Genomic DNA, 24617 nt, shown 5'->3' with positions numbered 1-24617 from the left:
TGCCCACCGTAATGTTCTCAAATCACAGGGACCGTATTTGGTGCAGGGAGGGAGGGAAGCCTTTTCTTCACGGGGAGCTAAGGCGTCGTCGAGCCCCCTTCCAATCCCGGGTCCGGCCGGGTAATCCCTGCCCAGCGTTCGGGCGTGCCTTTTTTTCAGCCGAGACACAACCCTGAACGTGGGGCCAGCCAGCCCGGCGGCTGCCTCGTGGAAGTCACGTTCCCTCTGCCCGTCCTCGCAGGTACTCTATGGTTTTCGTGGCCGACTACTCTAATTCTAGTTCCGGTCTCTATGGCGGCCGGCGGAGGCAGGAACGGTTGTAGGTCGGCTGAATTAGCCGCCAAAGGGCCAATGAGAGTGGAGGACTGATGAAATGTTAGTCAATAGAAGCCAGGGACTGAGGTCAGGTGGGCAGATTGACAGTACCACCGGCCAGTGAACAACGGCTAGGGCGGGTCGATCGTAGGGCTTATCCCGCCTGTCCCGCCATTCTCGCTAGTTCGATCGGTAGCGGGAGCGGAGAGCGGACCCCAGAGAGCCCTGAGCAGCCCCACCGCCGCCGCCGGCCTACTTACCATCACACCCCGGGAGGAGCCGCAGCTGCCGCAGCCGGCCCCAGTCACCATCACCGCAACCATGAGCAGCGAGGCCGAGACCCAGCAGCCGCCCGCCGCCCCCCCCGCCGCCCCCGCCCTCAGCGCCGCCGACACCAAGCCCGGCACTACGGGCAGCGGCGCAGGGAGCGGTGGCCCGGGCGGCCTCACATCGGCGGCGCCTGCCGGCGGGGACAAGAAGGTCATCGGTGAGGACCGGACAGGGACGGGGGTGGGGCCCTCGGGCAGCCTGGCAGCGGAACCGTTAGCCGGGGCTGGGCGAGTCGGCGGGCGCGCGGCCGGTGGGGACCGACTCCGCGGCGCGCGGCCGCCCCCCCCCCCCCCCCCCCCCCCCCACCACTCGCTCTTGCGGGGGCCCGCCCGACAGGCGCGCGCGCACTGCCTCCCGCGCCCCCTGTGGACCCCGCGCGGCCGCGCGCCCCTCCTCCTGCGGCCGCGCGCCGCCGACCGCGTGTGCGACGGGGTCCCCTCCCCGCCGACCGGCCTCGTGCGCTCGGGGCCGCACGCCGTTGTTCGCGTCTCCCCCACCCAGCTCCCTTCCGCGTGTGCTCGGAGGGCGCGGCGCACCGCCTACGCAGGCCGGAGCGGCTTCCCCTTCCCTCACGTGCTCTCCGTCCGCGGCCTGCGAACACACCCATCCTGGGCCCGCGCCCCGGGCCTGCCCGGGAGCGCCCCGCGCTTCAGACTCGCCCACGTGTGCGGCGGCGGCGGCGTGGCCCCGGCGCAGACCCGCACCCGGGCGGTGGAGAGAAAGGGCTGTCAGGTGGCTGCGGTGGGCAGCGTGCGAGGGACCGGATGCCGAAGCCAGGAGGATTTGGAAAAGGATAGCTGGTAATCGTGGCTTGTTTTGCTTTGTTTTCTTTTCCAGCAACGAAGGTTTTGGGAACAGTAAAATGGTTCAATGTAAGGAACGGATATGGTTTCATCAACAGGTGAGCTGCCGGGCTCTGAAGCCTTCATCCCACCTTCTTGCTGCTTGCAGTGCCAATCCACAGCCCTCTTCTGAAAGGCGTTTGCTACCTCTGGTGTATTAATGTGATTTTTTTGTTTGTTTTCCTTGACGACTGGAGCGATTTGGGTCTAGAGAATGCCTTTGTTTTGCAGCTAAATATTAATTTGAAGCTAACTTTAAGGGCTTCGTCACAGTACAAAGCAATTTAAAAGGCAAGCGGAGTGAATGAGCCATTCCTTAACAGGGTAAACGGGAAAGTACGGTCCAGTAGATTTTTATTCTTGTCATCCTTTTCTACTTTATTGAACTCGGTATTTGAGAATGTGATCCACTGACATCGGATATTTACGCCTTGTTAACATTTTGGGGGTAAGAGGATTTGACGTGTCAAGTATATGAGGTTTTGTCATCTTTACCGAGAGGTTGTATTGCCTTTGTTTCACGTTTCATTTTAATACCTGAGATAAATTCTATATTAGCACAGCTTTGACCAGAGAGAACTGTTTTTATTTGTCCATAAATAATATATCTGCAGGAAAATGTTTTTTTTCCTTCAGTTCTTATTTTTCATTCTTCCTTGTCCTAAAATAATGCTGATGAAGTCAGTTTCTGTTAGATCCCTGGCTGTAGCTTATTAGAGTGGCCATAGTCACTAGTAACTTGACATTGTTCTTCCTGTTTGAAGGTAAAGCTGCAGACACGTCTTTAGGACTTACCCTTCGGGTTGTTTGTGGCAGTGGTGGTGGTAACGTGCAGTAGACGCACAGTATTCCCTGGGCTTTCTTGTGAGCCGGGCATCATTTTCAAGATGGCTGCCAAGACTAGTAGTGCAGTTACATGGGTGTAGAGCACTGGGTATGCCAGTAGCAATCTTGGCCTCACAGGTATGGTACTTAAGTGCCATCTCAGCATTCTCTTGCTTGCTTACTGTAGAAGACCTAAGCACATGATTAAAAGAACAACGTAGAATGGACAACAAATGGGCAAAATCAAGCTTAAGGACAGAATCATGGCCTGATGAAAAGCTGTTCATTAATCAGTCATAGAGTATTGTGGAAACACTCAAAGTAAGAGATAAGCATTTGATGATCTATTCTCTACTTTTGCAATTATGGGAAAACATTTTGTTTCTTCCAGAATCTTAGAATTTTCCAACTTGTTCTATACTGTTTGCCTTCCTGGCTGGCTGAAACTACGTTTTTCATTAATTTTTTGATAAAAGCTTACTAGCAAAGAAGAAAGGGAATGCTTATATATGATTGGTATACTGATAGCTTTTTAACTGATCTCTCTGAACTTATTAGTGTTTTAGTTTGTATTTGTGTCTTACTGACTGTTCTTACTAGACTAACGCTTAAACCAGTGGTTTTCAAATTTAAGTGTGCTTACCTTGGAAGGGTGTGAATTAAGTGGTGTATTTCTTCTGAGCTTTGGATTCATTAGGTCTGGGTACATTTTTAACAGGAATGATAATGGTCTTCGGGCCATACCTTCAAAATCACTGCTTTTAACCCTTGACCCAATGTAATGGTAACTCTGGTGTGCAAATATGCATCCTTTTCAGCGGGTAGATCGCAGTTTTTGTATGTGTTTAAGAAGTTTTAGCATGTGCCTTGTTTCGCTGCATTTTTTTTTAAGTGGGCATAGGTTACGACATTTTTTGAAATCAATAGTTTTGTCCAAAATAAAAGTATTACCTTTACACTTTATAAGTGCTTAGTCCATGAGATACTATTCATTGAATGTCTCTGTTCTGAATTGGAATCAATTCAATTGGTCATCCTCCAGGGCAAGTTATGAATTGGCTTTTGATGGTCCTTTGTTTGGACTATCCTAACCTCAATTATTTTGTCAGATTAACTGGTTAAAATGTTCTTTATGCTTCTGAACTGATTATTTTAATGATTCTGGGACTTTTTAATAAGATGCTGTAAAATCTGACTCCAATTAAATACAGGGAAGATTTGCTTTAATTAAGGAAAATGTATGTGTTAAATCAGTTTGGAAGCTAGCAGTTGGTTCTATATGTAGTTTCTGTAGTGGAACGAATGGACTTGGCTGGAGGCACCTGGCTCTTATGAGGGAGGGAGACAGATTGACACATAACGTGCTGTTTTCTGTATAAAGGAGAGAGTGCAGTGTTTGGGATGACTATTACGACGACTTTTAATTGCCATTTTTGGATACGCTGGATTATATATTCTAGGATTGTACGCTATTTTTATAATTACAACATTGTATGTAAATTTTCTGCCTTTAAAGACACAATTTCATTGTAAATGTGTTTATTCCAGCCTGAATTACCGCTTGATGAATTGTTGCAACCTTATTAGAATTAATTCATTAAACGGCTTCTCCCTGATTGGTTATATTGTAAAGAAGGTGCTAAGTAACATGAGCATAGAGCTTTTAAGAATAGTAGAAGTTTTGGCTTTATTTTGTTGACTGTGTAATCTAGATATTCTAAGAAATTCATTGAGTTATTCTTTTGTGAACTCTGTCTACAAAACGTAATTGGAGAATGTGACTAGAGGGGTTTATTATGCTCCCCCTAGATTACTGTTGAATGTTATTAGTGGTTGAGAATTGATCCATATTCACCAAAGATTACCATGAATTGGCAACAGTTTATGGTGACCAGAATAGGAATATTTTTCTGTTTCCAGAGTACTTAGAATGTCTGAATTAATAATTCTTTATGTTTTGAGGTGAAGAAAGTGGAGCAAAGGTCACAAATTTGTGACCTTTCTAAGACTACTCCCAGATGCTTTGATTAGACAGCACAGTATTTTTTAAAGGAATTGGGATTGATGACTAACATTTATAATTCAGGAGATAACACCAAGTAATCCAGATTATTATATTTTTAAGATCTGAACTTTAGCTAGCTTTTGGGGGCTGTATTTCCACATAGTAAAAACCACCTGCTGTATTGTCACCACATTTGGGGGGAGTATACTTTTTTTTTTTTTTTTTAAACAGCAGTCTGTCATGCTTAGTTGTCTTAGGTTGCTGACTTCGCTTCACGCCTGGCCTCTGTGTGTGCATTTGAGTTTATTACCCATGGTCTGGGAAGATGTAATAAACCAAGCCAGGGAAAGGTTTCCCTCTCTTTAGTCACGCCTATCAGGTTTAAGTCTCCCTTTGGAGTGGGGGCTGCCTTGTGGGGATTCCGTATGTACATAACTGATAGGTGACTTCCTTCACATGTTGGTGAAAATAGATACAGCTAACAAGTATTTATACTAGGGTCTGTAGTAAGTGCTTAAAATGAGCCAACTCACTTAATCTTTAAAAACCTTTGAGGTGTAGGTACTGTCATTCCGAGGCACAAAGAAGTTGTTACTTGCCCCCATAAGCATAGGTGATAAGTGGCAGGCAGGATTGGAACTGTGTTTTCACTCTGGAGTTAGTGTTCACCAACTGCTGTTATGCTGTCTCTGAAACAGACCCTAGCCATTTTCAATTTGGTTGTTGTCCACACAGTTACAGATAATTTCTTAGGGTGATTTTTTTTAGCCATTGAAAGATTCTTAAATGATCCAAGTATGTCACTGGGGCTCTTGTGTGCTGACTTGCTAGTTCCTGGATTTGAAAAGCTTTCTGCCTTTCACTGTGTACTTTGTGAAGTTTGGGATTGTTAAAAGTTATAGTTTTAGCATGTAGGTCAGCTTTACAAATAAAAGGACTTGCTTAATTCCTGATACTGGGAGGCGAAGAATTGAAGGAGAGAACATTGCACCTTATCTCACTTAATCTTTATGTGGCCTGCAAGGTAAGAATGAATATTGCCTTTTTAAAGGGTAATTTTTTTTTTTGAGATGGAGTTTCGCTCTTGTTTCCCAGGCTGGAGTGCAATGGTGTGATCTCACTGCAAGCTCCACCTCCCGGGTTCAAGCAATTCTCCTGCCTCAGCCTCCCAAGTAGCTGGGATTACAGGCGCATGCCACCACACAGGCTAATCTTGTATTTTTAGTAGAGACAGGGTTTCTCCATGTTGGCCAGGCTGGTCTCAAACTCCTGACATCAGGTGATCCACCCACCTCAGCCTCACAAAGTGCTGGGATTACAGGTGTGAGCCTCTGAGCCGGGCCTCTCAAGGGTGCTTTTTTTTTTTTTTTTTTTTTTTTTTTTAAGGCGGCGGCATAAAGTACTTAATGTGTGATGGCTGGTTGGTTGGTTGAGGTGGAATCTCTCTCTGTTGCCCGTACAGGTCTTGTACTCCTGGGCTCTGGGCTCTAGTGATCTTCCAGCTTCAGCCTCCCAAATGTGTTGTTCTTAATAAAAGTGTAAACCTTTGGAAGGATGTCATTACTGAAAATCTCTTGGGCTGTTAAAGTCACACTGATCTTAACTTGATCACGGTAGATCCATTGCTAAGCCATATAAGTCATGGGTAGACTGTAACATAACTGACAAAATGTTTTGGCACTAGGGAAGGCTTAAAGACTTTTCTGCAGGTGCTACTAAGGGAGCGACGTCAAAGGTTCCAAACTGGAACCCTAAAGGCAAACATCAATGACATGTATGCAGGCGACATTAAGAGAGATTTATATGCTGGTTAGATTAGCCATTGTTCTTAAGCTGGCAAGAAGTCATCGGTGTTCACCAAGTCACTGATACGTGTAGGTCCCACTCCCTGTTTCCTCCCAAAGTAGAATCCTTTACTCTTGAAATCTAAGAGAACTAGTATACAGTTTGACTCGTGAACAACGTGAGTTTGAACCGCACAGGTCCACTTACACAGATTTTTTTTCATATATAAATATATTGGAAAAATGTTTGGAGATTTGCAACAACTTGAAAACTTCAGATGAGCCACATAGCCAAGAAGTATCCCCCCAAAATAACAAAAAGTTGAGTATGTTATGAATACCAAAAATATGTAGATACTAGTCTGTTTCATTATTTACTACCATAAAATGTACACAAATCCATTAGAAAGTTAACTTGGCCATTTGCAGTTGAGAAATGTAAACAAAGATTCAGGCAGTGTTAAATCATAACTGCACGACATTCACTGCTACTGCATTGAGCCCCTTAAAATGCCATGTGAGACTAATCATCTTCACGTGAACAGTTGTCTCTCCAGTAAATTGTGCGTCAGTAAAAAGAACTTGTAGAATTGAGATATTGTGGTTTAGTGCAATACTCTAAGTCTTGAATGACACCATGGGACCCATGCAAAGTGGCACTAGTGAAGCTGAGAAAAGTCATGGCGTTGTAAGGAGAAGTTCAGTTGCTTGATACGTGCTGTAGATGAGGTCAACAGCTGGAATTACCTTTCAGACAGATGTACACTTACTGTATTGATAAGTATATTACTGTACATGTATTTTCTCTTACAACTTTCTTAGCATTTTCTTTAGCTTTATTGCGAGAATATAGTATATAATACATATAAGATAGAAAATGCGTTAATGATTTATGTTACCAGTAAGGCTTTCCAGTCATGAGTAAGCCATTAAATTTTGGAAGAGTCGAAAGTTATAGGCACATTTCAACTGTGCAGCAGGTTGGCACCTCAAACTTCCATCCACCCTCATAGATATTGAGTTATTCAAGGATAGGCTGTAATACCTTCCTGTCCCCGTAGTCCTGGGAGTGCAATTACTGAGTTTGCTACCCTCCAATCTTAGCCCTTGGAAACAAACATACAGTCTGTCCTAAGGCAGAATCACAGACAATATGTGGGAAAAAGTGAGTCTGTTGGGTGTGAAGGGAGTTTAATAGAGAAGAAATACAAAGATAAGTGGGGGTTATTATGTTACAGTCATCTGTAAGGCTTGGAAATTGGTATCTGGTTGCTTTAGGTTATGGAGCATATAGATGCTAAGTCCTGGAGTTTTTATAACCATAGGATTGTAAATTGGTATATGCAGTTAGGTGAATTAAGGTGTTAGACTAACTTGGTCTGGTAATCTGCAACAAAGTAGCAGTGTAAGAGCATTTAGTTATGGATAAAGTTATGAATAATAAGTCTTATTTAAGGCAATACTATGGATTGGCAAAGAAGTTTTCTAAAACTTAGCTTTTTTTAATGTAGATATACAGCTAGGATAAAGATAGTTGTCTTTTAGGAGTGGGAGGGTGGTCAAACATGGTGAACATGCTGTAGTAGAGTCCTGGAGTTTAGATGGATTGGGCCATGAAAAGCAAATGCTGGAATTCCTAGTTCCTATGGCATGGAGAGTTATCAGGCAAGCTGTAATTGTCTTTTGAGTTATTAAAAAGTTTTCCAGGGAAGTTAAATTTTTTTGCCTTTGTTTTCCCATTTTGAGTTGCATTTTGTCTATTTTTAAGACCCTTACCAATCTGGATAGACTGTACTATAGTAGTGATAGCAATTAGATTTTAATTTAAAAAGCCGAGTAGTATTAGTGAATATAAATGGCCAATACTAAAAAGAGTTGAGTCTCTACCTTAGTAATGTAAGTTATTGTTTAGTGTAGTTTTTCTCATTTTGCAGGTAAAAAAGCCAATGAGGCAGCATTCCTAGGTTACACAGCTGTTAATAGTTAAATCAAGACTAAAAGTCTAGCAGGGTGTGGTGGTGCACACCTGTAATCCCAGCTACTCATGGCTGAAGTGCAAGAACTTGAACCCAGAAGGCGGAGGTTGCAGTGAGGCAAGATCGCCACTGCACTCCAGCCTGGACAACAAAGTGAGACCCCATGTCAAAAAAAAAAAAATTGAATACTGTTATTTTTCTTTCCTTTTTTTTTTTTTTTTAAGTTCTGCAAAGGGGTTTAATAATGCAAATATCACATATTTCCATTTTTAACACCATATTTGTTTTCCATTTTCTTAACAGTAGAAAGTGATTAAAATGTTTTCCCCAGTATAATAATACAAATGGGAAATACTATAGTGATATACTAACCCAATGAATAAGAGTCACCAGAAGCAAAATCTATTTTTTGGGTCCTGTATTGTTACATATGTACAGGGTACCAGCACCAGAATCACATTTAAACTAATACTTTTTATTTCTAATTAGAGCAATGCAGGGCACACCTGTGACCTGCAAGTCTAATTGGACATATATATGTGTCAGACTATGCAGATGCCTAAGAAGAATACAAAGAAATATTTTATCCAAATTTGGAGTTTAGGGCCTGATTGCCCCGGCGTAAGCCCGTAGGAACTTGAGAGCTTGTTCACACCTCTCATCTGTAGTCATAGTTTCTCATTCTCCAAACCCTTTTCTCCCTAACTACTCTGTGACATTTAGACTGGAAATTCTAACAGAGAGCTTTTTCTTTCTGAATTATCTTTACTACTATATAATTTTTATTTTCAGAATATTCCTTATTTGTACATCTTGAAGACATTTCTTTATAGTAGATGGAGGAGCTAGAGCTTATATTCGCTGCCAGAAAATGGTCAGTTCCAGTGTTAATTTCCCAGCAAACACCTGAGAGAAAAACTGAACAGAAAAGAGTAGTGATAGCTGGCAGAGCAGTGACACCTGCACCCAGAAAGCTGCTCTGCAACTGTCTAATATTTGAGGCTCTCCTTTGTTATAACTGCTAATTTAAACTAGAGATTCTGGCTGGTTGCAAATTCAAAGCAGATCAATACATTTAAATCACTGGTTCAACAAATCACTTTTTTTTAATGGTACAATGTTTTTATTGCAATTGAGTACGTATTCAATAAATATCTTGAGCTTAAGACCCTGGCTAAGTATTCCTTTTGGAGTACTCTTTTTACTGTCATGACATTGGTCAGTGAACTATGTTGGTTTCAGATATCTATCTATGTACCCACAAAACACCTCCCTGTTTTTGCAGGAGTGACATTACCCTGTGTGTAATGCCAGCCTCGTACTTTCTCTGTTTAGAGACAGGGTCTTGCTGTGTTGCGCAGGGTGGAGTGCAGTGGCGTGATGATAGCTCACTGCACCCTCATTTCCTGGGCTTGAGGCCTGGCTAATTTTTTATTTGTAGATACAGGATCTTGCCCCGTAACTACTTGTAATTCTTTTTATTGCAGGGTATGATGATATTGATATGTGGATACCTGTTGTAACTGCATTAGAAGGCATAACAGTCAGTGCCACCACAAAATGGATTGTTAAAGAAATGATGTATTACCCAGATACCATGAGTAGCATTATCAGTAATGAAAAATTCTCCACAGAAGCTGCATTGTTAGTGAATTTAATGCATATTAAAGCAGTACAGAAATACATACACAACTCAGATAACAATAAACAAATTTACTTTTTAGACCAAATCTTTATATAGCCTTCTAGCAACTGACACCCCCCACTTCTGTTAATGCAGATAGTGTTCCCAATCTTTGGAAAAATTTTTATTTTTTTATTATTTTGAGAGGGAGTCTCACTCTGTTGCCCAGGCTGGAGTGCAGCAGCTCACTGTAACCTCCGCCTCCTAGGTTCAAGCAATTCTCCTGCCTCACCCTCCAGAGTAGCTGGGACTACAGGCGCATGCAGCCACACCTGGCTAATTTTTTTTGTAATTTTAGTAGAGACAGGGTTTCACGATGTTGGCCAGGCTGATCTTAAACTCCTGGCCTCAGGTGATCGTCTCACCTTGGCCTCCCAAAGTGCTGGGATTGCAGGCGTGAGCCCCTGCGCCCAGACTGGAAAAACTTTAAATACCCTGCCAGGAGAAGTATTGCCCCTGTTGAAAATCACTATTCTAGACTTTGCCTGCCTTTGCCTTTGTTACTCTACCAGTTTTTTATTATATTTCCCCTTAGAGCCTTAGGGTTTGAAATTGAGTCATATTGGAGAGCAGAACTAATAAATGATGGCTGTGATCTGTTGTTGTGGTGCCTGTGGAGCTATGGACAGATGGACATTAGGTACAGTCATCATTTCCCTAGGCAATCCTAATCATCTAGCTTGAAAGGTCAGTTTTCAGTCACTTGCCTTAAGTTGCTTTTACAGTTTACTTGTTCTGTTTTTTAAATTATCCTGTTCCCATCAATTAAAAATGTTCTTATAATAATCCAAGCCATAATTTACAGGTCAGATTTAAAGTTAATTTTATATGGATCCTTTGGTGCATATGTTGCCCCCTAGTTCAGCAAGAAGCTAACAGTCATCCAGTTTATCCAGTTCACTGTAACCTTTGTTCCCTTTGTCATTAAACACTAGAGCTACTGTTGAACTTTTTCTCACTCTGAACTGACGGAGTAAGGTGAGGCAGGTCACTACAGGCCTGGAAATCTGTTCCCTTCTGTGGTGGTTCTTGCTCCTAGTATTACCACTTTAATCCCAGTCTGCAGGCTAAAAAAGTGCGATTATTCTCTACTTCCCCCTCACTTCTGACTTCAGTTATCCACAAAGTCTTTCTCATTTTGCCTCAAAAAGATCTCAAATGTCTTCTCATACATGGCTCTGTGGTCTAAACCTTCATCAGTCCTGGTGTGGGCTTGTGGAGTAGCTTTTACAACTAACTGGGCTTTTCCTACATTCAAACATACCTTATCACCCAAAGGCCACAGTTCACATTAGGTTTCACTCTTTGCCTTGTACAATCTATTGCTGGGGGAGGAGGTTCTACTTGTTTTTATGATCTCAAGGAAAGTTGGTAGTAGGGAATGGTGAAAAGGAAATGATTGAAGAATAAGGTGAGAGTGTAATTACTACTTCTGTTGATAATCATGCTCTAGAGCTAAGAGGAAGGTGTGCTAGAACAGTTAATGTTTAATAGGATAAGGAGGGGCAGAATATGTGTTGCTAGTCACTGCTACCCTCTTAATTATGGCTCAGTAGGTCACACTTTAATTTCTTAGACTTTTTTTTTTTTTGCCTATCTTACAGGTAATGAGGCTACAACTGTTTGCAACTGCTTAAGTCTTTAAAGCAGAGAGCATGGTGGCTTGTGTTTTTTTTTATTTTCGCCAAATTTCCTGGTAGCTAATTGGCAGCCAGAGAGTCTCTGGGAAAATTAATCTTTGACAACATGAGATGTATTTCATTTTCTAACGTGTTCAACTTGGTTCTGTCTTGCAGGAATGACACCAAGGAAGATGTATTTGTACACCAGGTGAGTGCTTGTGTAGATATTTGCACTTCTGATTCAAGGATTGTGAGAAGAAAAGGTTAGATATGTTTTCAACTTTTGTTCCTTATAAAAGGTTAAGTCCAGCCACCAGTTTATTTACTTACTACAGGAGTAGTAGCATGCTTGAAATGTATACATTGAAATGTGTTAGAGTTGACTTAATTATCCTAGACATTTCAAATTGGAATTTTGTCAACAGCTGTGGCTTTCTTAAATGTTGAGTCAAACTCACTGCACTAACTATTTATACCTAATTTCAGATGAACAAATTACTCCGTGATTCTAAAGTTGAACAAATAATGTTGCTGCAAATACACACAAACTTTGGCAAGAAGTTTTCAGAGGCTTTTAGGTTTACCTGTAGGGACAAATCTCCATAATCAAGGGTAAATAAGACAGACCTGCAAAACATAGTAATTGAAGTGAATACTTGAAAAGTAGCGTAAAGAGCCTTCTGCTTATTTTAAATCACTTTGAATGGGTGTTGGGTTTTTTTGTTTAGTTTGTTTAACCTTTGGAGAGTTTTGGCTGGCTTGGAAAATGAAAAAATTCTCACTAGTTTAAGGTTAAGTGAGGGGAAGTGTGACAAGGTTGGCAGCTACTCATTAAATAATTTTTTAGATTGGCTTCCAGTGTTTTGGAAAGAAAAAACTGTTAGGATGAGTACTACATACTGAACTTTCTCCTCAAGTATCATTTAAGGAAAATGTTTGAACATTCAGGAATTAAGATTGTTAACGTAAACCACTGTCAAGTGTATGTTAATACCTCAAATTTAGGTATGTTATAAGCTACATTGAATGTACTTATTCTCACAGATACAAAATGGGTAGGAAAAAATATGTTTGTGCTATCAGTTTTCTCCCTAAGACTTTTGAAATATTGTCAACTTTTGTATTAAAGTTAGAGACCATAACTACTTTTTTGTACTATAGTCCAGAAATCAAAAGACCTAAAGTCAATTTCCATACTCAACATTTAATTAATTAAGATACTAGCTTGTATGGCAGCATATTTCATAGGAAGGGCTGTCATAGGTTGGTGCTTTGTAGCTCACTGAAGTGTCCTACACAGCATTCGATGGCAAGGAGGAAGCTGTATCAATTTCTAGTACATCCAAAACCCAATCAGGTAGTTCAGGGTCAAATGTAATTATGGAAACTTTTAAATTCTAAATGTAAATAAATACAGGACTACTTCAGACAAATGTTATTTTAAAGCAAATGTTTTATAAAATTGGTATTCTTGTTTGGGTGAACACAGCTCACCTGTTCCTTACTCCCCTTCTGCATGTTCAAAGGAATATGTAGACTTAGGAACACGAGACAGCAAAGTTTATCAGTCTTGTTGCCTATTGGCAACCCTTAAGGGTTGGAGTTGGGGCAGGGGTTGGAGATGTTGATAAAAATAAAGAGTTGGGATTTTAATTATTCATACTTCTGCTATCCCCTATGACTGCAGGTAATTGATAGTTGGCTATATATGAAAGGTATGAAAACTATGTGACAGTTTAGATGACAGATGAGATCAATTATTTGACTCAACTCACCCCGTTGTACTGATTCACAAGGTGCCACCAATATGCTTTCATTTTTTTGGAAGTGGTTTCAACATGTAGTTGTTTCCTGGGACTTTGGCTGCTCAGGTCTTAGTGGTGTATCAAGGAGACTGCAGTTCTGGGCAGCTTCACTTAATTGGCCTCAGATTCGTTGGTTGTCCTGTCTCCTCTGCAGTGGAAATGCATGAGTGATCCTGTAATGGATATAGCTGGGATTTGGAGTGAACATGGGATTTGGAGACCCAATACCTGGGTTTAGAAAGTCTCCTTACTAACTGTGTGACCTTGGGCAAGGGCACCTAACTTTAAAGCCTGTTACATTATCTGTAAAATGGGATTAACAATACTTTCACATGTCCTAGCTCATAATGAGATTGAATAGGTAGTAAGTGAAAGAATATTGCAAAAAAATTTCATAGAAACGTGAAATGTTACTCTTCTCCCTTCTCCTAGCAGTCTGAGAAGTAGAAGCAACAAGTCTCTAATACAAGATTTATTGAATTCTGGACAGGTGATAAGTAACAATTCCATGCAGTCAGATCATATAAAGAATGACATAGTTAATACACGTGAATTGCATTTCCACTGACGTATTATCAGATTGGAAGGGATTTTGGTTGACATTTGTAATTGAGTTTGAATTGGTAACACGGGCAAAGTTGGTTTGGTCAGCTTTGAAGCATGCAAAACCCAACTCGCCTGTCATCTAAACTGACCCGTGTGGGGCCACCTTCTACTATTAAGTGCAGTCTTTAGGGGATAGATGGATATCCTCATTTGTTCAAAATTACATTTAATACTTTTGCAAAAAGCAGTTTTTAAAATGTTGTGTCTGTTTTGAGTGTTAAATTACTTGTTTTAGTTTTGTAAATAGTGGTAAAATGCTGGGGCCTTGTATGATTGGAGTGTTTTTGTTGAAGTTGGGGATGGTGTGGTCCCTGCTTTCCTAAATTTATTGATGGTTTGGTCTTATTTAAAGCAAATCTTAAATATATATCCAAGCTAAAATAATATTGACTCTGGTACAATTTAAATGAAAACACATTATTCTCCCCTGTTAATCTATTTTTGGAATGTGATATTACTAGACTGCCATAAAGAAGAATAACCCCAGGAAGTACCTTCGCAGTGTAGGAGATGGAGAGACTGTGGAGTTTGATGTTGTTGAAGGAGAAAAGGTGAGGATGCTTTTTGTGTAAAGGTTTGACTTCAGTATGGAAATATTTTGGAGGTCTCATCCGTTAGGATGGTGGCTCTAATGTGGATGGATGTGTTCAGGTGACCTCATGAACACAGGTGCATCAAGCCTAATGTTCTGGCTGCAGTTAGAGGGCAATCTCTTCAGAACAGTGAGGAACTGATATTTAGTCATTTCTGTGCACCCCTGGCCACGCAGTCGCCCACCTCCCTTTTTGCTTTCCTTAACTTTGTTTTTTGCTTTGTTTGAAATTTGTTGAAAGTGTTCTGATTTCCTTTGTCACTATCAATATGTAATGGCTTTTGTAGGGTGCGGAGGCAGCAAATGTTACAGGTCCTGGTGGTGTTCCAGTTCAAGGCAGTAAATATGCAGCAGACCGTAACCATTATAGACGCTATCCACGTCGTAGGGGTCCTCCACGCAATTACCAGCAAAATTACCAGAATAGTGAGAGTGGGGAAAAGAACGAGGGATCGGAGAGTGCTCCCGAAGGCCAGGCCCAACAACGCCGGCCCTACCGCAGGCGAAGGTTCCCACCTTACTACATGCGGAGACCCTATGGGCGTCGACCACAGTATTCCAACCCTCCTGTGCAGGGAGAAGTGATGGAGGTAAGTTTCACCATCAGCAACAGCAATGTGATAAGTTCTGGTAGGACTGTTTAGAGCTGTTAATCATATGGAAAGCACCTTTGATTCCTAGTAAGAGCTAACAGGATTAATTTATAGTGTAGTCACAATTACTAGATGGTCTGATTTTTTGTTTGTTTTTTAACTCCGGATTTCCTGGTTAGGTTATTATGTTACTGACCCAGTAGCCTTGATTTCCATTGTCTTTTTCAGGGTGCTGACAACCAGGGTGCAGGAGAACAAGGTAGACCAGTGAGGCAGAATATGTATCGGGGATATAGACCACGATTCCGCAGGTATGGTCCACATAAACATGTTTCTATTAAAATTTCCTCAAACCTCTGTTAGGACTCAGCAATATCATGCCTCTCCCGCAGACTTTTTGACTCATTTTTCTGTTAACACTTCACGTTTCCTTTCATCAGATGCCTAAGAGGTGAACCTGTTAAAAACAGCTCATATAGATGAGGTCAGCTTTATACATAATTTTTTTTTTTTAAATGATGAGGGTATGGAATTTCAAATTTTCTGTCCTTGAACGGGTAAGATAATATTTTAAACCACATCTTTTAAACCTGCCTCCTTGGTAGGGAGAAAGGAAAGCATTAGGAGTATCTGAATTGTACCATGGCATTAGTGAAGAATCAGCAGTGTTACCATTTGAAATGGCATACATAACCTTCCACTAATTCTCAGTTTAGTTATGTACTCCCCCTTTTTTTTGGAGTTAGGGGATGTCAGCTCAAAGTTGCAAAATGAAATTGCTCCACCAAGAATTTACATTCTGGGAGGAAAAATCCGGTCTATCATTAGACAACTAATCTATCTGCTTGAATGGGTATTAGAAATCTCAATAGATGTCATTATTAGAGTAATGGAGGAAAAATTCCGTGAGCCAAGCATATTTTAGTCCATGCTGTGGTATGCTTTGAGGCAGCGTTCCCAGTCCCACGGTGGTAGGATAGAATGGTGTAATCGTTCTTTCTGTGAGGGTTTGCTGTCGAAGTATTAAGTTTTCATAGGTGATCCCTAAAATCTGACAGGTACCTCTGAAGAATCAAACCAATACAGTAATAATGCATCTTAACTGATCACTTAAATCGCAACTTTTAAATCCCCAAATTTTTAAGTGTCAAGTTTATTATTCTAGAAGTATCCAACATATCCAAAATATACTGTGAGTCTATGGGGGGGGTGGTTCTGTATATAGGTTTTTAAATTTTACAAAAGTCAGAGCACTTAGTGTAGTTTTAGGAACTAGGGAATCTAGTTGAGGTTGTATTACATATTTATCAGCACGTGTACCTTGAGAGTTTTGCAAGAGCAGCTGATGTCATCATATTTCTTGTGTTAAAATATGTCCTGTCCTGAGTTTTCAGTTAAAAGAGCTGGGATCCTAACTGATCACTACTAGAATTGAAGATCTCTGACTCAGTTTTCTGCCAGGAGATTGTGTTAGCCAGATCCTGGATGTTGAAGATAGATGGGTTTTTATTTTTCAAAGTATTCTAAAATAGGCTTTCATGTATTAAGTCCATGGGTTCCAGCAGCAGAATCTTTGGTTTACCTTTTTGTTACACTGAGAAGCTTAAATGTTTTGCCAAACTAGTTTCATAGATGTCCTTAATAGTGTAATTTTCTGTTTGTATTCAGTGCTTCAGTTCACTGTTGAGCAAATTGTTTCTTTATATTAACAAACAAGAAGCTTGAGGTTGACTTGTCTCTTAGAAAGGTATCTTTGTCCATTGTTACCCCTCCAGTGCAAGGGTTTTTGCCATTTGGTTTAAGTTAGACTTAATGTCTACGTGTTTCAATGCTTAGAATACTCAGTCCTGCCAGATAGTTGGCAGAAGTAACATAATTGCTTTGAAGTTATCAATGAATGCTAGACTTTTCCAAACTGTGCAGGAATCTTTTGTTCAAATGAGAGTAAATGAAACATGCTGCCCCTAATGCATGGAGTGGTGTGGTAAAATCCTGGCTGGTGTGGGTTCAAGAGCAAATTGAAAGAGAAGTCTTAAGACAGAGTGTAGTACAAGTTTTGCTGAAAAGGAGACAGGTAGTAGGGGAAAATGGGGAGTGAAAATGGGAGGTTTTTTTGTTGAAAAATAACATTTATAGGCTGAAATGCAATCGAGGATAATGGTTGATGGCAGGAAAGTGACTGCTGAAATGTTTTCTTCCTCAGAGAGGGTTGGGTTTTGCCCACAGGTGAAAATGTTGACCTGTTGTTAGAAACCTGATGTTTTCATGTGTAAGAAACAAGAATACATGGGCACACATGTTTAATGGGAAGACATGGACGCCTTTGTTTGCTCAATTGAGTCAAAAGAAGAGGAAGTTTGAAAAGTTTGGGGCAAAGAACCCTCTAGCAGAGAAAATAGAGATGGTAAATTTGTAAGTAATAGGATATAACAATCATAAATTAGAAGTGAGTTCACCCAACTTGGCTCTGTGTTTCTAGCCATTTGAGCATCAGGCTCAGATTGGGCAGAGAGTTGGATTTCTCTGGCATTGGTTTATCCAGACTTAGACCCTGGGGTAGGGCTTGGTCATATTAATGGTGGACTTTATACTTGGATAAATAGGTGAGAAAAAGGGAAAATGAGGGGTTTTTAAAAATTGTGTTGTAGAGATGGAGTTGCACTGTTACTCAAGCAGTCTTGAACTCCTGTCCTCAAGTGATCCTCCCCAAGTGCTAGGATTACAGGTGTGAGCCACTGTGCCCAACCTTGGAGTGAGATGAACAGGTGATAGGATCGCTGTATTACAGGTCCTAGATGAAGAATGAGAAAACAATAAGGAATTAACTAGGAAAAATCAGAAGGTACATAATTGGAAAGCTGGGTGGTATAATTGAGAAAACCCAGGTAGAAAACAGCTGGACTGGGAGGTCGGTCTGAAAGCCCAGGTTATTAGAAGCTGTTACCCTCGAACCTTAATAATAACTGCAATAAGAAAAAGATAGTAAATGGAGCAGAATCCAAAACAAGATGGAACGCCTACAGTTTTTAGAAGCTAGGAGAGTTGATTTAGAAGCCACAATAAGGTTAGAACAGTCATCACTGGAGGGTTACAAAGAAAAGTCAGAACAATTTTGTTGAAGATTCATCATGAGTTCCAAAAGATGTGGGGAAAGAGTTTTAGAATGTACAAAGGTAAATGTGAATTTATTCCCATGATGACATAGAGATACTAAAGGCCTGGGGCTTTCTGGAGTGCTCAAGAGTATGGGTGAAGGAAAGGCCAGGAATCCATCATTTCTGAGCACTGGGGGAAAGAAAATCCCAAAATTTAGTATCTTTATCTTGGTGATTAAAAGACTCAAGCCTTTAATCCCAGTACTTTTTGGGAGGCCAAGGAGGGAGGATAGCTTGAGCTCAGGAATTGAAGACCAGGCTGGGAAACATAGCAAGACATCTCTACTAAAAATCAGACATTAATGAGGCATGGGGGCTTGCCTATAGTCTCAGCTACTCAGGAGTCTGAGATGGGAAGATCACTTGAGCCTGGGAGATAGAGGCCACAGTGAGCTGTCATCATGCCATGGCATTTTAGCCTGGGCAACAAAGCAAGACTCCCGCCCCGCCGACCCCCCACCCCCCGCCCCGCCAAAAAAAAAAATTTCCATACACAAATTGCCTACACTTGATACAGAGAATGGGCCAGACATGGTGAGTTAGTTGTGAACCACCTGTTAACACTGGTAGGTGTGTTGAAGAGAGAAGGTTTTATCATTCTTAAATTTGACACCGTTCATTGCAGGGGCCCTCCTCGCCAAAGACAACCTAGAGAGGACGGCAATGAAGAAGATAAAGAAAATCAAGGAGATGAGACCCAAGGTCAGCAGCCACCTCAACGTCGGTACCGCCGCAACTTCAATTACCGACGCAGACGCCCAGAAAACCCTAAACCACAAGATGGCAAAGAGACAAAAGCAGCCGATCCACCAGCTGAGAATTCGTCCGCTCCCGAGGCTGAGCAGGGCGGGGCTGAGTAAATGCCGGCTTACCATCTCTACCATCATCCGGGTAAGCAAGCTTGGATGGCCATCATTGATGACAGTTGTGAGTGGTGACCATTTCATTTTATTAATATAAGAGGGCATAGATAAAGCCATGTTATTTATAATGTGTTCTGCCCTATTCTTAATTACCTAATATTTCATTTTAGGAATATTGAATATCAGAGTCATATTTGGCCACCCCTTAGCTAGTTCTCAATTCTGACACTGGAGACCTGTATTTTCATGAGTATTTTGAACTATTAGCGCTTTCTATCAACTTTTCTGAATGAATTTTATGATGTCACTAGTAAACGGAGGAAAGTTTTGCTAGCTGTATTCTGAGAAATAAGTTAATTACATTATTATTTATGCATTATTTCAAAAAAGAAGTGGGGTAGCTATTAGAATTAACCCACTGAAAGTGGCAACATCGATACAATCTTTTAATCATTTCTAATTGTTTTTTGTTGGTTTATGTTGTTCCGGGAAAAAGATGAGAGTGTTTTGTGTCTAAAAACTCCTAGGAGAATGACTCATGGTTTATCATGGTGTATTTAAACTGCCTGTAGATTAATAGTAATAATTCTCTGGCAGACCACATGATACATTTATGTTCTTGTTACTTTAGTTTATCAGCTCACTTGTTTTTGTTACCCTTAATTCCAAAATTAAGGGATTCCTTTTCATTCAGCATTTTACATGATATCGAGAGGTATGTGATTGTCGTTCCCTCCGAAATTAGCATTCAACTAGTAGTGCTCTTGGGTTTTTCCCCTTTGCTGTTTGCTGGATGGCAAAAGATGTGTTAATGTCTCCCAATACACAAGTAATGTAAGCTAGAGCATGTACTACACTAAATGGAGATTACCATGAATTCTACATGATCATCTTTATTTTTTTCTTTACAGTTTAGTCATCCAACAAGAAGAAATATGAAATTCCAGCAATAAGAAATGAACAAAAGATTGGAGCTGAAGACCTTAAGTGCTTGCTTTTTGCCCGTTGACCAGATAAATAGAACTATCTGCATTATCTATGCAGCATGGGGTTTTTATTATTTTTACCTAAAGACGTCTCTTTTTGGTAATAACAAACGTGTTTTTTAAAAAAGCCTGGTTTTTCTCAATACGCCTTTAAAGGTTTTTAAATTGTTTCATATCTGGTCAAGTTGAGATTTTTAAGAACTTCATTTTTAATTTGTAATAAAAGTTTACAACTTGATTTTTTCAAAAAAGTCAACAAACTGCAAGCACCTGTTAATAAAGGTCTTAAATAATTGTCTTTGTGTAAATTTGTCTAGTTTTGCTTTAGTTTATAAGTTCTTAGCTATTTATAGGACCCTCAGCTTGACCCAGTCTACAAATAGATGATCTCACTGGCAATTCCCTCAGGTAAAATGTCTTTTAAATCTCTAATCCTTTAAGTGTCATGCCTGTGGGCCCATACTAAAAATTAGAAAATACATACTCTTGATAACCTGGCTATTTTTCATTGAAGGATTTGCTCATTTGTAAGGAAGACTTGATAGTGTAGATTTTGTGTGGGTTCCTTTGGCTGTGAGGCAGTGTTTAAAAGGGCATTGCTCTAGCCTAGACCAACCAGACTCTCATCCTGCTCCACTTAGTTTTGTCACCTTCGGAGAATTTATTTCAATGTGCCAATTGAAGATGCCAACTTTAAAGTGTTAGGAGAACATGTCACAGTGCCTGGTGTGGTCATCAAATACTGGTTCAGCTCCTTATGTCCTAGAGATGGAAACAAATAATATAAAACCCATGGGAAAACTGCTTAGGAACATGGAGGTTGGTGAACTTGTAATTATGTGGTTCTCAACACCTTATATCCTAAGCCTAGTCTGGCTGTTCTTTTCTGTTTTTGAGACTTGAGTCGTGTTCTGTCACCAGGCTGGAGTGCAGTGGCGCGATCTCGGCTCACTGCAACCCCTGCCTCCGGGTTTAAGCGATTCTCCTGCCTCAGCCTCCTGAGTAGCTGGAACTGCAGGCATGTGCCACCACGCCCAGCTAATTTTTGTATATTTAGTAGAGATGGGGTTTCACTGTGTTAGCCAGGATGGTCTCAATCTCTTGACCTTGTGATCTGCCTGCCTCAGCCTCCCAAAGTGCTGGGTTTACAGGCGTGAGCCACGGCACCCGGACTCTGGCTGTTTTCTAAATGTTTGTTAGATGTTCTTTGGCTTGCTTTGTGAAATAGTCATGTAGTTGATAGTGACTGCTATCCAGAAACACTCCAGATCATCCTGGCCAGCTTTCAGGGCCCAGGAGAAATAGACGGGTCGGGAGTAGGCCAGAGTGGCACATCAGGAATCCTGCAGTGCTGTGGAAGTCATCTCCTGCTTGGGACTAACTCTTCACAGAGGATTTGAAAAGAGACTACTCAAAAAATTTTTTAACCCTACTTAGTGTAAATATCTGTACTGCAGAAGTGAGTTTGTTAGCCCATTTCTTGTTGGTGTTTATGAAAATAATACCCAGTGTTTGGAAGAGTGCAATGGACCTGAGACTTAAAAACTGTTGGTAGCATCTAAACTGTTACTTACATGCACACAGTCCCTGACTTACAGGAGTTCAACTTAGGGGATTTAGTGGGGTTGCAGTTTCTACTGAATAAACATTGTTTTCATGGTATCACAGAGTTGAAAAATCATCAATGAAACCATCGTAAGTCGACTGCAGTGTTGCCAACATTAAATACACTTTCAACTTAATGATGTTCTGACTTGTGGTTTATGGGAACATTGCCTCATCGTAAATTGAAGAGCATCTGTATTAGGATATGGAAATGGGAAGACCAACAGCTGATTAAATACCAATAATGTAAGAATGAGATTTTTGAAAACACGTTGAGGAGGACAGTTTTGGGGGAATACAATCTTGAATGCTAGTGTTGGAAACAGAACTACGTACACGTTTTTAGATATTGTCTTGTGTTAAGTACTTTGAGTACTTAAGGGTTATTTGTAAGGAACTGCAGAGCCTGTACATCTCAAAAACTACCCAGAAAACTTGCAGCCAAGATCAAGGTTTTGAACCTGTTTTGCCAGTCAGATGCACCAACATGAGACCTGGAGACATTGCTAGGAATCTATGCAAACTCATTTTGCTAGCGAGGGTGGTTGCTGTGCTTTGGTGATGCAACAGCAGGGATGATTTCCTCCTATCTGCCTCTTAGGTTTTTATATGCACTGAGCCTGGTTCCCCAGCTTTAGCAATTGTGAGATAACCGGTTTTGTTTGTTTGTTTGTTTTTTGTCTTCAGAAGAGAGGTGCCATTTGGAGCAGAGTGAACACAGGAGAGCAGGAAGTGAGGAAAAAAGCAAGTGTGTCATAGTTTCTGTTGAACGTTGCACTGGAAGACCTAGGGCAGTACAGTTAAAAAAAAAAAAAAAAAAAGGAAGGATTTGGGAGAAATAATTGTCATGCATAGGTGATGCTAGCCACACAGAAAATCCAAAAGATCTTGCAGTCAAATTTGACTGTTTATAATTGGCTAGTTGTGTTTCTGTATAGTAATGTCTAGAAAATAATGACACATATTCTCATGATACTATCAAGGAAAAGTAGTTAGGAGTGAATTTATGGATCTTCATGGAAGGGAGTAGAACAATCAAAGGACAATGGATTTTTTTTTTCCTTGTTTATGGATATTAAGACTTGCCAGTTCATCCAGTGATTAAATGTATTTCACTTTTAAAGTCTTAGGGTTACTAGGCCAGGCGCGGTGGCTCACGCCTGTAATCCCAGCACTTTAGGAGGCAGAGGTGGGTGGATCACGAGGTCAAGAGATCGATACCATCCTGGCCTACATGGTGAAACCCCGTCTCTACTAAAAATACAAAAATTAACTAGGCGTGGTGGCAGGCACCTGTGGTCCCAGCTACTCAAGAGACTGAGGCAGGAGAATTGCTTGAACCCAGGAGGTGGAGGTTGCAGTGATCCTAGATTGCGCCCCTGCACTCCAGCCTGGTAACAGAGTGAGACTCTGTCTCAAAAAACTAATAATAATATAAATAAATAAATGAAGTCTTAGGGTTATTCTGACATGTCTTGGAAAGCAAACAGAAAGGGGCCTGAAGGGATGTTGAAGATTTAAAGAGAAAAAGATGTGAAGTAGTTGTCTTGGGAATGGGAAAACAAATATACTAGGGACATGCAGAATTGCCAGCAGGTGGAGAGTTAGAATTTAACTAGGGCTTTGCCAGGTGAATTCAATAAAGGAAGGAAAGAGCAAAGGTATTGAGTGTGTATACAAACCTGTACGGTATAGCCTATTGCTCCTGGGCTGCAAACCTGTACAGCATGTAACTGCTGAATACAGGCAATTATAACACAGTGGTAAATATTTGTGTGTCTAAGCATAGAAGAGGTACAGAAGGCTGGACATGGTACCTCATGCCTATAATCCCAGCATCTTGGGAGACCAGGGATTTGAGACCAACCTGGGTAAAAGAGCAAGACCCCATCTCTACAAAAGTTTCAAAATTAGCCAGATATGGTGGCACATGCCTGTAGTCCCAGCTACTTGGAAGGCTAAGGAGGGTCTCTTGAGCCCAGGAGTTCAAGGCTGCAGAGCCATGATTGTACCACTGCATTCCATCCAACCTGGACAACAAAGCAAGATTCTTTAAAAAAAGAAAATGAAAAATGAGAAAAGGTAGAGGAAAAAGGCCATATAAATGATTTTCTTTTGAAAAAGGGACACCTGTACAGGGTACTTAACCATAAATTGAACTTGCAAGACTAAAAGTTACTCTGGGTGATTGGTGAGTAAACGTGGAGGGCTAGGACATTACACTTATGCTGCAAAAAAAACACAAATTATAAATTATAAAATTATAATTATAGAAATTATAAAAGGTGTTTTCCATTTAACTTTTACTTTACAAACTTTTACTTTACAAACTAATTGCTTTCTTCTTTTTTTGGGGTGTGGGGGAGGGGGGATGGAGTCTCACTGTGTCGCCCAGGCTGGAGTGCAATGGCGGAGGCCTCCCAGGTTCAAGTGATTCTCCTGCCTCAGCCTCCTTAGTAGCTGGGACTACAGGCACCTGCCACCACGGCCAGCTAAGTTTTGTATTTTTAGTAGAGACGGTTTCACCATGTTGGTCAGGCTAGTCTCAAACTCCTGACCTCATGATCCACCCGCTTCGGCCTCCCAAAGTGCTGGGATTACAGGTGTGAGCCACCGCACCCGGCTGCAAACTAATTTTTAACAACTTTTTGACTCTTAACTTAAAACTACAACTGTATGAAAATACATCCTTATCTGTAAGCTTTTTTAAAAATTTTACCTTGTAGGTTCAAGGGGACATTTGCTGGTTTGTTATTTACGTAAACTTGTGATTCTCCATATCACTGTCTTTTACCTACACACTTGTCCCACTGAAAGGTCTTCGGGGCAGTAACATGAATGGAATTTTCATCTCCTTTGATAACAGTGATAACAGTGCCTTCTGGCATACCTTCTGAAGGACCTGTCTGGGGCTAACAGTTAAACGTTAACTTTTAAAAAACACATTAGGCAAACATTATTAAAGTGTCACGTAGTAAATACATAAATCATTAACAGCCATTTATTATTACAAGCTGTATATAATTGTA

General features: G+C 41.0%; 1 protein-coding gene across 1 annotated transcript; it reads left to right on the top strand.

Moving 5' to 3' along the window:
• The first annotated feature begins 274 nt into the window (after positions 1-274).
• Positions 275-20289, top strand: YBX1 (Y-box binding protein 1). The gene is made up of 8 exons (XM_023221332.3): positions 275-802; positions 1483-1546; positions 11558-11591; positions 14256-14345; positions 14674-14976; positions 15208-15290; positions 18760-19025; positions 19909-20289. The coding sequence occupies exons 1-7, from the start codon at positions 637-639 to the stop codon at positions 18992-18994; spliced, it is 975 nt and encodes a 324-aa protein (XP_023077100.1). The 5' UTR covers positions 275-636; the 3' UTR covers positions 18995-19025; positions 19909-20289.
• The last annotated feature ends 4328 nt before the right edge of the window (positions 20290-24617 follow it).

This window comes from Piliocolobus tephrosceles, chromosome 1 (genome assembly GCF_002776525.5).
Source record: "Piliocolobus tephrosceles isolate RC106 chromosome 1, ASM277652v3, whole genome shotgun sequence".
NCBI lineage: Eukaryota > Metazoa > Chordata > Mammalia > Primates > Cercopithecidae > Piliocolobus > Piliocolobus tephrosceles.
The sequence above is the reverse complement of the archived record's forward strand: the minus strand, read 5'-3'. Positions and strand labels throughout refer to the sequence as shown.